Raw genomic sequence first — 15,366 nt, forward strand, 5'->3', positions numbered from 1 at the left:
GTACAGACCAAAAGTTTGGACACACCTTCTCATTGAATTTCAATGACCAAAAGTTCAGACCAAACTTTTGGTCTGAACTGTATATATATATTTTTAAAAAGTTGCATTTGTGGAAGAAAATGTTTTTTGTGCTGGGTATGCTTTGGGGTCAGAGATCCAAGGTTGTACTGCTGATGTTCACTATGACCAAACAGGTCATACTGGACTACAGGAGGTCCAAAAGGACAGTGCACCCACCTATTATGACTCAAGGGGAGGTGGTGGAGTGCATGGATAAAAATTTCTATAAAGCCGTGACAGAGAGCATCCTCTTCAGTATGACTGTGTGGTACGGCAACTGCACAGTCCAGGACAAAAAGGACTTTCCCCGGGGGATGACATCTGTCCAGTGGATCGTTTGGAGTCATTTACCGTACCTGGACCTAATATATAATGGCAGACTGCAAAAGAAGGCCAGTTGTATTGCCACTGATCCCATCCACCCAGAACACAAACTGTTTGACATGGCTGGGGTTATACCAACAGTTCTTAAGGTAGATGATCAAACTACCACCTCAGCTTTTTCCACATCTTTGCATCCCCATCGGCTCTGACTGTTGTAAATCCGCGCAGAGCAACAATAGCGTCCCGCATGTTGTCAGTTAGCCATGTCTTCATCAGGATGAACACTCACAATAAGTCAGCTGATTCTCCAACATGAACAACTCGTCCGTCTTATTGGGAAGTGAACTGACGTTCCCAAAGATCATGGCAGGAAGAGATGATTTAAAACACCTCTGGTTATTGGCAAGCTTAGCCTTTAGTTTAGCCCCAGCCTTGTTTATGTTTATTCGATATAAAAATATGAGGAGCTCAACTATGGAACTGTTTGCTGAACTGTTTTACTGCATAAATCTGCTTGTTGTATCAGTGATTTGTCAGATATCTGCCTTTGCTCACCTCACATGTCCAACCTTCTACATACCTGTCAAGTCTCTTACTGTAGTTTTCTTCAGACCTACAACCCCAGCCTCCTCCCTCCCCACTCTGATGAAAGCAGCGGCGGATAACTATTTCCCCTATTCTCAAGTCCAAAACTTGACAGGTAAGTCTTCATATAAAACATCATAAACTTCTAGTACTACAAAGCACATCATTTACTGACCCCTTCACTGGCTTATGTGTCCAGTCATCTGTAAAAAAAAAAAAAAAAAAAAAAAAGAAGAAGAAGAGTGGATTAGCATGAAAAAGTTTAGCCTGCTGTTATAATCCTCTCTGCCTTTGGAAAGTGAATGACTTTGAAAGTTGCTATCACAATTACTTCCTCATTTCTCAATCTGCAACTCACTGAAAATAGAAACAGCAAAGACATTCTTTATTTCAGCATCTGCCTCTTTCCCAACATACTCACTGGGGGAATTACAAGTGTCTTTTTTTCCTTTTTAATTTATCTTTCATTATACTCTAATGGTTTTTCCCATTAGGAGCTTGGGTGCATAAATGCACATGGAAATGAAAGTTTTTGGTTTGTGTGAGATTAGTATTGAATGGAGGTCAAACACAATAACTTCAATTTAACGGAAAATAGATATGATTAAACTACACTTGCTCTTGGTGTAACATTTGTCCTCAATCTAAATGGTGCAGCTTTGATAGCTCTGCCCTCATTACACAGCAACAAAAGAACCAGCACTCCTCTTTGCACCACCACCTCATGTTATTTGTAGACCTCTATATAAATTCTGAGTTTCATTCTAAATCTACATTGAAGAAATTATGAAGATTAAGAAATTATCTTGTTGGTATTTAGCATTCCTGCCTGTTAAATGTAACCTTTCAGTTTTGTATCTAAAATAGCTTAAAAATGATTAAAGATTTTCAACCATGTACCAGGAGAGAGGATTATTGTGTGTATTTGTGTGTACATGTGCCTTGTATTTAATACAGTGTAAGAACCATTTTCCTAACACATGCTACATTGTAGGGACCGACTGCGAGCCCCAAAGCTTGCAAGTGTTTAGCTGCTAGGGTTTAAGTTTAGGACTGTGGTGTGAATTGAGTTTAGGTTAAGGTTAGGCTAGGAATATAATAGCGATAGTTTAGGGAAAATGTCTGGGTTAGGCATAAATGCAGTCACTAAAATGAATGGAAGTCAATAAAAGTTCTCAGAAGTACAAGGATGTGTGTGTGTATTTCTGAATTCTGCCTCAGTTTTGGTGAAACAGTTTGTAAAAGCTATAATCTATTTAGGATTATAACTGAAACATCGACTTCAGACAGATAAAATCTCATCGACATAAAAAGAAAAGAGCGGATTACAGAATGTGTGTCAGGTCACCACAGCAGAGGACACACAGGAAGATAAACACTTTTCTCTTGACTGGTTAATTTCACTTCCTCAACATTATGGTACTATCTTATCAGGTGTTTGGGGAAGTAACGAAGCTATATCCATTTTATGATCAGTCAAGTTTATAAGGTTAATGACATTCAGAGCCTCTCCCAAATAACCAAATAAGTCTGCTCCTGCATCATGTGTTGAAGAACAACTGCTGCAGGACGAAGCTGTCATTTAGAAAACCTGCCACTCTGTTCATCTGGCTGCACTGATCTTAATAAGAAGTGAATGCATGATGACATCTGAGTAACATGGAGTATGTAAAATACAAGCTACACTTAAGAGAACAAATATTTTAATATTAAACTTAAATAATTTTTTTGTTTGCTCACCGCAGGAACACGTCTTTCCAGATAAATAAAAACATCTAATCCAGATCAGTTTATCATTTAGAATAGTTAAAAAGGTTTTCTATCAGAAAACCAGGCAGATTCATTTATGATTTAAAAACTCCTACAATAATAAATTATTTAAATGCACACATCTAGAAGAAAGTTTCTACATATGGAAATAAACCTTTACCTTGGCTCATGTTTATAAAAGTATTTCATTTTAATTTGTTTTATTTTTATTGTTATTATTTTTTGGCTTTTTCATGCTCACGTTAAACAGAAGCCAAAGAAATGCAGAGAAAACATTTTGGCATCATCATTCATCAAGCTATGAATGATATGTGCTGTATAGCTGTGAATACCGTAGAATACTAAATAAACAATACAAATCAATCAATCAATTATTCAATGAGAATATGTAACAAAATCAAATATTTTACTCATAATGATAAACAAAATACAACTGACTACTAGCTCTAGAGGCCAGCAGCCCCTCTAACACAAGAGTGCATGACCTATTTTAAAAACCAGAAAAAAAGAATTTGTTATGCAGCAAAGTGTAAAAAGAATAACATCCGTTTTTAAAACTTTGTTATAAAAAAAGACAAGACATAACTTTTCATTATGTTCCATTTATTGTTGGCTTACTGGTGTTCGTAATGTGTGAGAAACAAATATGTATGCCAGATTTCAACAGCATTGTGTACAACACGTTGCATCTGATCATTTCATTCGTTTAGGAACTCATCCTTAAAGTGTTGGTTACTGTGACACAAAATTACCACAAATTTCAGTCTAAATTATTAACTCTTTTTATTTATAGAAATGATCTTTATCATTATTCAAAGTGGGAAAAAATATAAAATGAGAACCTAAATTTTCCATCTGCTAAGGCTGGAATGTGTCTTATGTGTCCAGTGGAAGAAAATAAGTTTTCTACATGGGCACTTAAACTAGAGTCACACCTCTGAAAAGAAAAACTCAGCAACAAACAGCACGCCTTCAGAACAAGTAGATATAGATCAATTTATATAGTTTTATATTAAGCTTCAAAGTTTTTAAAAGAGTACAATAAACACTTCTCAGACATGATAGAAAGTGCCCAATGGCTCAGAATCAGAAATATGTAAGCCATAGGAAAATCAAAATCAAATATCAAATAAATGTAAAAGAAGTGAAATAAAAATAACAGAAAATCCAATATCCTGCACACATCTTTTCTTACCAAGTTAAAAGTAGATTGTACCAGAGACACCTGACCACACAACAGAATAGAAAATCTCAAACAGTGGTATTGCATTTAGAAATGCACAACGATTTTCCTGTACAGTTTGGTGCTTCACTGTGTGAGCACGCCTAAAGGGCTGTTTCTCTCATTGGCTGTCATTTACGTTGTTTATATGAAGTCCTCATCTGGTGTGATTTTCCACATCAACGTATACATCAGTGCTGTAAACAGGCACACAGCTTGAAGAATAAAAATCCAGTTTTCCTCTACATCACTGCAAGTCTTCTGTGATTTTCATGGTTTTTTTGTTGTGTTTAGTTTTTTTAGGAGATTTCTCAGTCCGGCTGAGAAAATAAGTCCACCCAGTAAGGCTATACATTTATTAGTGTCCCTGCACCCATTTCACTTCCTTCTCTTCTTCCTCCTCCTCCATGTCCGACTGGCACTAAATACCAAGATTCTGGAAGCTTCCAAAACCTGGGAAAGCAGCTCCAGAAGAGAGCAAATATTAAACTTTTTGTTCCTCACCCTGTGTGCAGTCGCAGGCAAATGTAAGCTTCCTTTTCACTGGGTAACAAAGGAGAAGAGCAGGGGAGGACAAAATGCGTTCAGTCTTGATGCATTTTTATAGCCAGTTGTCAGGGAGAGATTGTGCAAAGTCATGCAGTCTCTGGTATGTCCACACGGAAGGAGCTAGCAAACCCTCTTCCTCGCTGTATAGACAGAAAAACAAAAGGCCTGGTGAGACATGAATATTCAAGAAAGTGTGTGTGTGCGTGGGGGTTGAGGGGTGTGCACACATTCAGAGGGAGTATGCAAAGGGGTGAGATGATGGGGCAAAGAAAACAAAACAGCATTTAAATGGCCTCATTCTCACAGAATTAGAGGTTTATCACACACACAAACAGGGGTGGGAAGTGTCACAATCCTGACATTACTCCTGTGGAACAGCACAGATTATATGGGAGAGCCACAGTAGACAATAGTGGCATTGGAAGAATGAACTATTGAAAATTGTGCTTTGTTTAAGAGAGAACAATAGTCACAGGACACTGAGCCCAACAGCAAAGAACCTAAACACTTATTGCTGTCACTTATCTGTTCCCCACCTGTGATCTATCACCCCATCCAATTTCCTCATTACCCCACCCCAACTTCTTTCCAAACTCAGGCCTAAAAAGACAAAAGACTACGTCTGTGTCATTGGCTGACTTAAACAGATTAGGGTTTCAGACTCTTAGTAGCTTCTCTTTATCCTGCTCCATACCAAATCAGCCCCCGAACCCCATCCCTTCCAAATCTATTATCTCCCTAACTGTTTTTTTTCCTGCCAGCCGCTCGCTCCCACTCTGCACAGTCAACCCTTCACTCATTATCATGTGAGCAATGCTAATGCAGTTTGAGAGAGAAGTGAGCGGTGATGCCCGTGGGAAACGTACCAATGGTGGAACCTCTTAACTTGGAGAGGTACATCACAAGTACATAATAAGCAGATCTATGGTAACTAGAGCCACAGCGACAGGTAGCAAGTGCAGCAGGCATCATATAAAAGCAGACTACCACAAGGGAGGAGAAAGGAAATGACAATAATGTGAAATTTGTTACCAGAATGGAGCTGTAGACTCTAGCAGGAACTAGCACAGGAGGGGCTGGAATACTTTAGAATGTTTATCTTGTATGTCTGATTGTCTCTGCCAGGCTAGCTGTCCAGGGATATGCTTTAGTAAAATTGTCTTTGATCTACAGTATATCTAACCCATTTATTATACATAGTCATGCTAAAAGAAAGCACATCCCTCTCTCAAAAACACATGACAGATTCTACTAAAACTAAGCCAAGATGGAGAGATTGTGATATAATTATCTTCTGCTTATCCAGGGTCATTTCGCACAGACAGCAGCCTAAGCAGGAAGACCCAGATCCGTGACTTCTCTCTCCCCAAGCACTTGGACCAACTTCTCCAGGGGCCTCCCAAGGCGTTCCCAGGCTAGCCAAGAAGCATAGTCCCTTCAGCATATCCTTGGTCTTCCTCTGGGTCTCCTCCCAGTTGGACATGCCCAGAACACCTCACCAGGTAGGCGTCCTAACCAGATGCCCAAGTCACCTCAACCAGTTCCTCTTGATGTGGAGAAGCAGAAGGTCTACTCTGAGTCCCTCCCAGATGACCAAGTTTTGAAGAAAGAGCCCAGACACCCTGAAGAGGAAACTCATTTCCTCATCTTGTTCTTTCGGTCACTACCCAAAGCTCCTAGCCTGGCCATAGATGAGGGTAGGAACATAGATAACAACTGATAAATTCAGAGCTTCACCTTTTGGCTCAGCTTTGTCTTCACCACCACAAAGGTGTTGTCCAGAGCTGTTGTCTGGTGAAGACAACAGTTTGGTTGTCTTCACCAGAGCTGCAGAGGGGCCTGCATTGATGGGGGCATCTGCAGGCCTTCATCACTGCAGATGCTGCACTAAGCATCTGCAGTGATAGGAAACCTAGTTACATCTTCGTAATGAGTGATGAAAAAATGAATTACACTCTTGTAATTCATTTTTTGTAGCCTCCACAAAATTCAAGAAGAGAAATAGAAATCTGCAGCCTAGTAAAAACCAGCCCCTTGTGCTAAGCATTGACCCTTGGTTATTCAGAAATTACAGCTTCTTGGAGTCGTGGACTGTGTTGAGGTTTTACATTTTACCCAATAGCTAAACGTTTTCTCATGGCATATGCAATGCGTCAGTACAACACTAAAAAGCTTACTGCACTGTAAACAATGAACCTTCAACTGTGAAGAGAGAAGTGTTGAATTGAACGAAGTGGCTGTTAATGTTAATTCAATATTTGGAAGCGGACTGAACGGCTTCATTCACTTTTTCTGAACTACAGACTACAATTCTAAAACAGCAAAGAAAATCAACGTCATAGTTCACAACCTCTCCTTCTGTTCGCTGATTGACCTGATAGAAAATCTACCAGAGGGATCAAAGGCAATGAGAGAACACCCAGACTGAGCTGTGAAGATCAGATTAGAATCAAGCAAAGTTACATAGGAAGGCAATGACCAGGCAAAGAAACCAGGCACTGCTAGTCAAATGCACCTGATGACTCACTACCAGTAAAAACAAATCTGTTTAACAGAAGGAATTTAAGCAGTTTGCTGCTCCGGAAAATACAAGAGTGTGCTTACAAATGCCAGGATGAGAAAACCGACAATCAGGTCAACAATAACCTTAGAGCAGTCTTTCTCACACAGTGGCACCCAGAGCACTGGTTGGTCCGAAGGCGCCTTCTAATAGTCAATATGGTACTGCATGAAAATAACTGGTTCTTTTTTACAGTGATGTGAGCTCATCTGTGATGCAAATAGCTAGCTTCCCAGAGGATTATGTTTAGAAATAATAATGGATAAACGACTTAAAACCAGGTCACTCAAAAGAAAAACTGAAGATATCGGTGGAAAGAAAACGACAGGATTAATTATATGATCAGAGGAAGCCAAGCCATATCTGTTGCTGAGAGTGTTGATGTGACGTTCACGAGCAATGTGATTCTTTTGAATGCATCTTCAAAAAAAATTTATAATTTTTATATTTAACTGTACAGAAGATGATTTTTGTATCTGCCAAAGCAACTCAAGTCTATAATTATTTTATTCTGAATTTTATTCTGAATTTTGTTTGTCCAGACAAAGCGCACAATATAAATTCAAATAAGTAAATAAATAAGAAATAAATAAAGTAATAATAATAAGCATACAACAATAAATAACAATGAGCAGCGATAGTCTTAAGGACACACACAGATTGCTCAATATATTGCTAGATATATATTGAAAATTTAAAACGCACAGTTCTAGATACTATGTATGTATTATAAAGTCTGATAGCCTCGGGCAGAAAAGACTTGCTGTAGCGTTCCTTAGGACATCAGTTATTACAAATAGCTCCAAATGTTATTAATGCACACAACACTTGGTAGTAAAAAACAGGGGTTTTTTTATTTCCATGTGTTTGATGTCACTAGGATGAACGAAGAAAACAATAGTTAGTACATTAAGAGATTGATATTTTAATTTCAGGTTGTGAGATGTGCTGTTGCAGGGCAGTTTTAAGTGTTTGTTAAATAGGTTAACAAATACTGAAAAAGTCTGAGAAACAGTGCTTTACGGCGCTTTTCCACTGATAATTTACGCACTAACCGGTTAATGTGCAGTTCGGTTCTACCCCAGGTAGTCAGCTTCTCCATTACACGCTCTGTTCCTCGCTATTGTGGGCGGGACGTGAGAGCAGCAGCTGTGGTCAACTCTCTGCTGATGTTTGCAGCAACACTCAGTATTGCAGCAGGGCCGAGCTCAAATTGTGGCACTGGCAGCTATAGCATCACTTCTGGTGACAGCTGCCATGGCTGCCACGACCTGCCAGTGACCTGCCACAACCTGGCACTGGGTGCAGGTCGTAATTTCTGTTGACCATGTTGTGGGGCCGTTGATCGTTGGCACTTGTGCATTGTTTGGCCAGACCAGTCTGTGTCTCAGTCCTTACAAAGTTTGAAGCATGGCAGTCTAGAATAGAATAAACTGATAATTGACCGAACAAAGAAGTGGCCTTGAGCTGATTGAAACACGCGTCAGACAGATGAGATTCCCCGAGTTTAACCCAGGTGACCCTCTACCATCGTAAGTTTGGCGCACATTCACAAGGGAACGCAACACTTATTAAGAAGAAATGCAATACTTTTGCGAGGAAACGCAAAAGAAAAATTTTCTCCATGTTCTCTTGGGGGCTCCGTAATAGGCTATGTCACATCCACTTTTTTTGTTGTTGTTTGTTGTTTTTTTTATCATTCATATTCAACCTAACACAGAAGCTGCAGTATATGTCACAGAATCAGTGACGGATATATGTATTTCTTTCTCATTTTTTTTGTTCAAAATAAAATAATTCATATTCCGTTTGACACAAAAGCCATGGCATACGTCACAGAAGCTAGAAGCTGCTGTTATTAAGCTGTGGCAGGTCACGGTTGCCACGACCTGCAGCATGTGCTAGGTTGTGGCAGTTCACTGGTAGGTTGTGGTATCTTATGGCAGCAGTCACCGGAAGTGCCGCTATAGCTGCCACTACCACAATTTGAGCCTGCTGACTCTCCACTATTGGAGAACATTGAGGTTCTGGTTCTAATGGACTAAAGTAAGCCCAGATATTTAATTTTGTCTTATAGAAATTCATTGCTGGCTCAAACATAATGATAAAGACTCAGATCGGTTGATTATTTTGCTATGCATATGAACATAATTACAACCTTTTGGATTTAGGCAATGCAGTCAAAAGATGTAAACCAACAGCCATGCATAAACTTTATTATTATTATTTTTAAACCAAATGAAAACTAAAATACACATCACAAGTTAATATTATGTAGTTCCGGTGTTTCACATTGTGGATTCAAAAGAGCAGCTCTATCAGAAAGCTGACCCCAGCTGCACTGTTTCTCTCTTCTTCAGTATTGTCCGTATTTCAGAGAAGCGAGCTGCTAGCAGCGATGCTAATTCACGGTCATTCTGCTGCAAAAGTTACCGCATCTGTTCCTGCCGCTGCTCCCCATTAGTCTCATAATTAAACTCCTCCATACAGCTCTCTGATAGCAGAGGGCATGTCCGCGGTCCACATTTAAAGTTAAATTCTGAACGTTTGTTTTGGAGTTGTGATGTAAATCACAAGCCAATCAATGAATGCGGTCAGCTGTCAATAAATTAGCTTCAGTGATGTATGCTGATCGGTCCTGCTAGTACTTCCCCTGAAGTAGGTACTAAAGTCTGAGTACAGCCGGGCTGAGCGACTTCGGCTTTGCTAACGAAAAGCAAATCTGGCTGAGGCGGAGAGAGACCACACTGGTTAGAGGCAGGATAGAGGAAAAGCTCCTTTAGAGAGACAAGAACCCATCTGTCTTAACTACGGCTGTTGTGAATGATTATTTTAGAAATCGAGTATCTTCTTTTATTCTTTAATTATTCTTATAATTAATTGAGTAATTGAATAAAAAAATTGATAAAGTAGAATATTGGTAAATAATAGCAGTATTGGATATCAACATCAGCCCAATATTTCATATTTGCACATCCCTAAACAATTACTTTTCTGTAGTATAGAAAATTAACCTATTATTAACAATAATAGCTCAATTTTTAAGTTAACCTGGACAAAATTATACAAAAATATGAAATGATATTTAATTTAATGATAAAGCAGGAGACTCACATAGACAAAATGTCTATAAACCAGTTTTTGGTTAATGTATTCACCTTCAGTCAATTTAATAGATGAACTCTCACTTTGCCCAGACATTTATAGCTTTTTGGTCCATGTTAGCCACGGGACTTGGCTCCATCATGCATAAAAATACAACCGACAGCTGTACCGCCACAGTAAACTCAACCACCCATGTGTTGTGACAGGGATGGTGATGAATGTATTTTCCAGTTCACCCATAAAGCTACATTTACACTAAACAATAACTACAGAACAGCAGCCCGCTGTGTTCAGTCTATCCGCTCGCCTGAATAAATACACTCGCCATGCTCTTCCTCGACGTTTGCTTTGAACCGGTCAGCAGGCAGCAGCTCTGGGAGGAGAAAGGCTGTCGTACTCCAAGCATGCATATTGATCTCCCGAAAAATGGTAAAAACTGGGACATTATAATTATTCAATTAACTTAAAACTTGGATCTCTTGCTGCTAGCACTTAGCAATAACTCAGAGGCAGAAATGAGAGCGTCGCACAACATAATCAATTACCCAGCCAGAACACAGTGCGCTAAATAATAAAACATAATTTAACAAAGTTTCCAGGCAAATAATTTGCCTCAAGGAATTTTAACACTCAGGTACTTGAATCATTCAAGGAATCGTTACAGCCCAAGTCCTAACAGACTCAGGTCTGTTACCTGATAACTGACATGTTTCAAACTGTACAGTCCACAGTCACCAGGGTAAATGTTGGGGACTGTCAAAAAGAAACTTGTTCAGAGCCGTCCCTTCTTTCTACAACAACAGGGGACGGATGGCTCACAAAGTTGGCAAGCACTAAGTGCAGAATGTTAGCACAAGCATCCCATGCCAAACCAATCACAGTGTGGGAGGAACTTCTCCAAATAACAAGGTACACGTGGAGTACGGCAACTAAAGCTTAGCCAAGTCATCCAACCTATAAGGCTTGTTGTAGAAACAAGAGTGGGCCAGAATTTCTCCCTAACAATGAAAAGGCTAACCAAGTCAGACAATGATTGCTGCTGCTGAAACTGCTGAAAGCAGTTCTACACACTAATGAGTCATAGGGTGTACTTTCTTTTATCATTTCTGTAACATTTTGTGTGGCTGTGAAGTTATGTTAGTGTAAAAGTGGTCAATCAATGTCCTTCATCTGGTAAATAAAACCAGGAACTCTCAGGAAAGCTCAAGCTGCCAGTTAACATCTCTACAGTCTTTAGAAATGGTTGTTGTTTAGTTCAAAAGACACAATGTGCATCACATAATATGCCAGAGTTAGCCAAAGAGGCTAGTTTTTCATCTGTTGAATGTTGTTTTATTTAGATGTTTTCACTGGTAAATTATAACACTAATATAAAGTGTTAAGTAAGCTACAAAATGAATGTTATGAAAGCATTTTAGAGTCCAAAAAACCCTTTGAGCCCTTCAGCTGTAATCTGTAATAAAAACTGAAACAGGAAAAAAGAGCAGTCTGTTTTAATCCAGCACAAAGGGAGAATAGAAGAATAAGATAAAGAGAAATGTTTGCCCGCTGTTCCTAGCAGCATGCTTTGCTGTTAGATGATGGTTCTCAGGAAGCAGCAGGGTTCTGACTGGATGATAATTCCATCGAGTTGTTTGGCTGATGAGAGAAGAAGCCCTCTTCAGACGCTGCTTGACAAAATTATTATTAAGTATTATCACCAAATTGCAGTGATTGAGAATGTATCTCTTCACGGTCATTGAATTGCGTTTAGACAAGCTCACTTCTTAGCCTTCTCTTACTCGCTCTTTCTCTCTCTCTACATTTTGTTCTCGATTATTTAATTATATAAAGTTGTTTTTTTAATCCTCAGCTCCAATACAATTACGTCCTCTGAATAAGATGTTCAGCTCACTGCCTGCTGCTTTTTTCTTCCCTGATTAAAAATGTATATTTTCTTGAAATTACAAGAGCTTTTAAACTGCAGAAGCTATTTTTCATAATCAGACAAAGCTTTTTAATTGTTAACATCCTCCTCAGTATCAAGTTTGCTTATGAGCACAGTTTGTGCATGCTGCAGATATTTCATAAAATATATATTACATAAAAATGTATCTTGATATAGCATTTTAATCTTTAATTTATGTTCAACTTTACAATCCCACTGAAAAGTAAACACATATGTCAGATAGACATTTTTTATTAATCACTGTCTTTTTATTGAAGTTTTTTCTTTTATACATAAAGGTGAGAGCCTGTGGTTACAAAGGAATCAGACATATGGTCTATTTATACAACCCGAGCAAAAATAGTAAAATAATACAGAAAAAAATTCCCTACAAAATAATCCCATTCACTTCTACCCAGGTCACTGCCCTTTACACACTGCATCCCTACCCCTGACAAGAACAGAGCATGTTTTAGTAAAAATTAATTCATATGAAATATTACTGAATATTTTCAAATTTGTCAAGAAAGACCAATTTTCCAGTTATGCTGAAGAGAACATCTCATTTCAAACATGACATAAGGTCATATAGCCAGGAGGAGCAGCACCCTTCCATCTGGTCAGCATTGCGGGCCTTGCTAACGAAGAGCAAAACAACGCCTGTGTCTTAGAGGCTGGTAAAGGCAAATCCTCACCACTGAAGCCAAAGAGGGCCAAGAGAGTTCCAGGTGTTACTGCCACTCTGAGGAACCTGGACAGAGTATGAAAAACATCTGTCCAGAACCGGTCAAGACTGGGGCAGGACCAGTATACAGTATATGAACCCATGTGGCTTCAGCAGTTTTGCATTTTCACAGTATGAGGTGATTTCTAGATAGATATGAGACAGCTTGCTTTGGAGAAGTGGGCTCTATGTAGCACTTTGAACTGAATGAGACAATGCTGCACACACAGAGATGTTGTATTAATAAGATTAAGTGTAGAGGTCCATGTCTCATCTAGTATAGTCATGTTGTAGTCTTCCCATGAAGTTTTCCCTTTAGGTGAGGAGATCTCTGTCATATTTAACACTTTATTGTAAAGCCACTAAATCAGTCCTTTAATAATATGATGGTTCAGATGTTTTCCAACGTGTATACTCTGGCAAAGAAAATGAGTCTGAAAGATGGGATTGAATAAAGGTTTTGGTTTGCAAATATCTAAAAAAATAAAATAAAATTTTAAAAAGTGGTAAACCGAATTTATTGCTAAGTTGTTTAAATGATGCTAATTTTTTCTCTTTGAAAAAGTCCTTCAAATGAGTAAGCCCCTCCTGTCCAAACCGAGAAACATCCCATCTTGAACAGATGGTTTAAAGACACAGTTAAGTGCAATCGGACTTAACTAAGGAAAAATCATGGAGTTTAAAGTATTTGCTAAACTGGCCCCATATGTTCAGTGAATGTTTCACTACAGGATTTAAAATGGAGTTAGATAAAGAGAATGAAAGTAGAGAGCAGAGCACAGCCGGAAAGGATATATTGTTGTCACTGTGTAATTCAATAGTCACCCAGTCAGGACTTAACATGAGTGATGGCAAAAATACCAAAACACTAAGAATTTTGGCTAAAATTTTGATATTCCTGTGTTCAGGAAAGTAATAAATCTGTATGAGGTGCATTCCATTGGATCTTTCCCCTTTTTAGAATAAGAGTGATACAGGCTTTGTAAAATGACTGAGAGGGGAATCTCTGTTTAGAGCAATCTGTAAGGGTGGAACCAAGCTGAACACAGAGTAAGTTTGAGAATTATGTGAAAAATTATGAGGGGAGACCATCCAGACCTGGACATTTGCCAGACTGCAGGAGGCTATTGCTAGGGAGACTTCTGACTGGAAGACACTTGAGTAGGTTTAGATAGATACATTGTAAAAATACAAATACAATAACAAGTACCATAAGTTTGATTACCCTTAAACTCATGCTTTTCTAACCACCTTTTGATTCTATTTCAGCATTCAGTCTTCTTCAATAGGAATTGATCTGCATCCTACAGTACATCTTAGCTATTCTTTCTGAACAAAGTCTCATTTATATTTTTATTTTCTTTTTACACTTATTCTTTTGTTAATTTAAATGTATGTTTCAACTCATTGAGATCCTGAAAAATAAAACCAATCTTCATCTTCACCTGAAGGTTTGGGGCTCTTAGAACTTTGATAGTTCTGTTCACCTAATGTTATCTATAAGAAGCTTTTTCAATCTGAAGAAAATTAAGTCCAGATTAAGATGCTGCTGTCACCAACTGTTTCCCTGTTAGAATGGGATTCTTTTGGTGATGTGCTGTGTTGTTTTTCACACTAGAACACCCATAGTGTTTTTCACACTAGCAAAATAGTAGGGAAAATGTCCCGATGTGTAGATGGCTGTTTTAGGACCCAAATACAAGTGACGGAGGCGGCTAGTGAAGATTTAATAAGGAATATGGAAAAACAAACTTACAAAAATCAAAGGGAGCCACGAAAAAACACAAAAATCAAAAATCCATGGAAGGAAAACCAGTAAGGGGGACACGAGGAGAAAACGGGGCAGCGGGGCAGCACAAGTAAGTGATTGGAGTAAACAAAAGGATCTGGCAAATACTGAGTGAGAAAGAGAAGTTTAAATACAAGGGAGGCTGTGAGCTGAACAAAGGGCCTGGGCCTCATGTATAAAGGAGTGCGCAGTTTTCACACTAACACTTGGCGTATGGACAAATTTAGAAAAGTGCCGCGTACAAAAAACTTCTGATGTATAAAGCCGTGCGCATGCACATACCTGCGCACCTTTCCTTTATAAATCCCAATTTGGCGGAAGTAGAGCGCAGCTGCTGGTCCGCCCTGTCGCCACCCATACTACAGATGTAAATTAATATAAATACCCAAAAGGCTGTCGCCACGTGAAGCAATAACCATGGAAAGGTTCTTTGCTTTTATCAGAATAAGTATTTATAGTAATAGTTAACATATATTTTATTTAAAAGGTACTTTCAGGATACATGAGGTCACCTCACAAAAATTAAAAATTAATTTTAAAGAAAAAATTTGTTAACTAAAGAACTAAAGAATAACTAGACTAAAGAAACATGATATACTAGAGAAAAGGAAATAGACATAAAAATAAATAGTAAAAAGAACTGAACAGAAACAGACAGAATCCAGACTGATCTAATAAAGACTGAGGAACACAGAGTATTCAAACTAGAATAACTGAAAAAGGACTTGACACATGAAAAAACCTAACTAGA

The 15,366-nt window shown here is 38.5% G+C and overlaps 1 protein-coding gene across 3 annotated transcripts in view; it reads right to left on the reverse strand.

The window, feature by feature from the left end:
* Positions 1–281: 281 nt before the first annotated feature.
* Positions 282–15,366, reverse strand: part of pcdh10b (protocadherin 10b) — a 31,896-nt gene continuing 16,811 nt past the window's right edge. For 2 of the 3 annotated variants that reach the window (XM_032554779.1, XM_032554777.1), the window contains exon 5: positions 3,322–4,650. In XM_032554779.1, the coding sequence (XP_032410670.1) occupies positions 4,597–4,650 (54 nt within the window). In that variant the 3' untranslated portion in view covers positions 3,322–4,596. Of the gene's footprint in view, positions 1,173–3,321; positions 4,651–15,366 lie in introns of those variants that run through there. The other variant, XM_032554778.1, reaches the window with a different exon arrangement.

The sequence above is a fragment of the Xiphophorus hellerii genome, chromosome 23 (genome assembly GCF_003331165.1).
Source record: "Xiphophorus hellerii strain 12219 chromosome 23, Xiphophorus_hellerii-4.1, whole genome shotgun sequence".
NCBI lineage: Eukaryota > Metazoa > Chordata > Actinopteri > Cyprinodontiformes > Poeciliidae > Xiphophorus > Xiphophorus hellerii.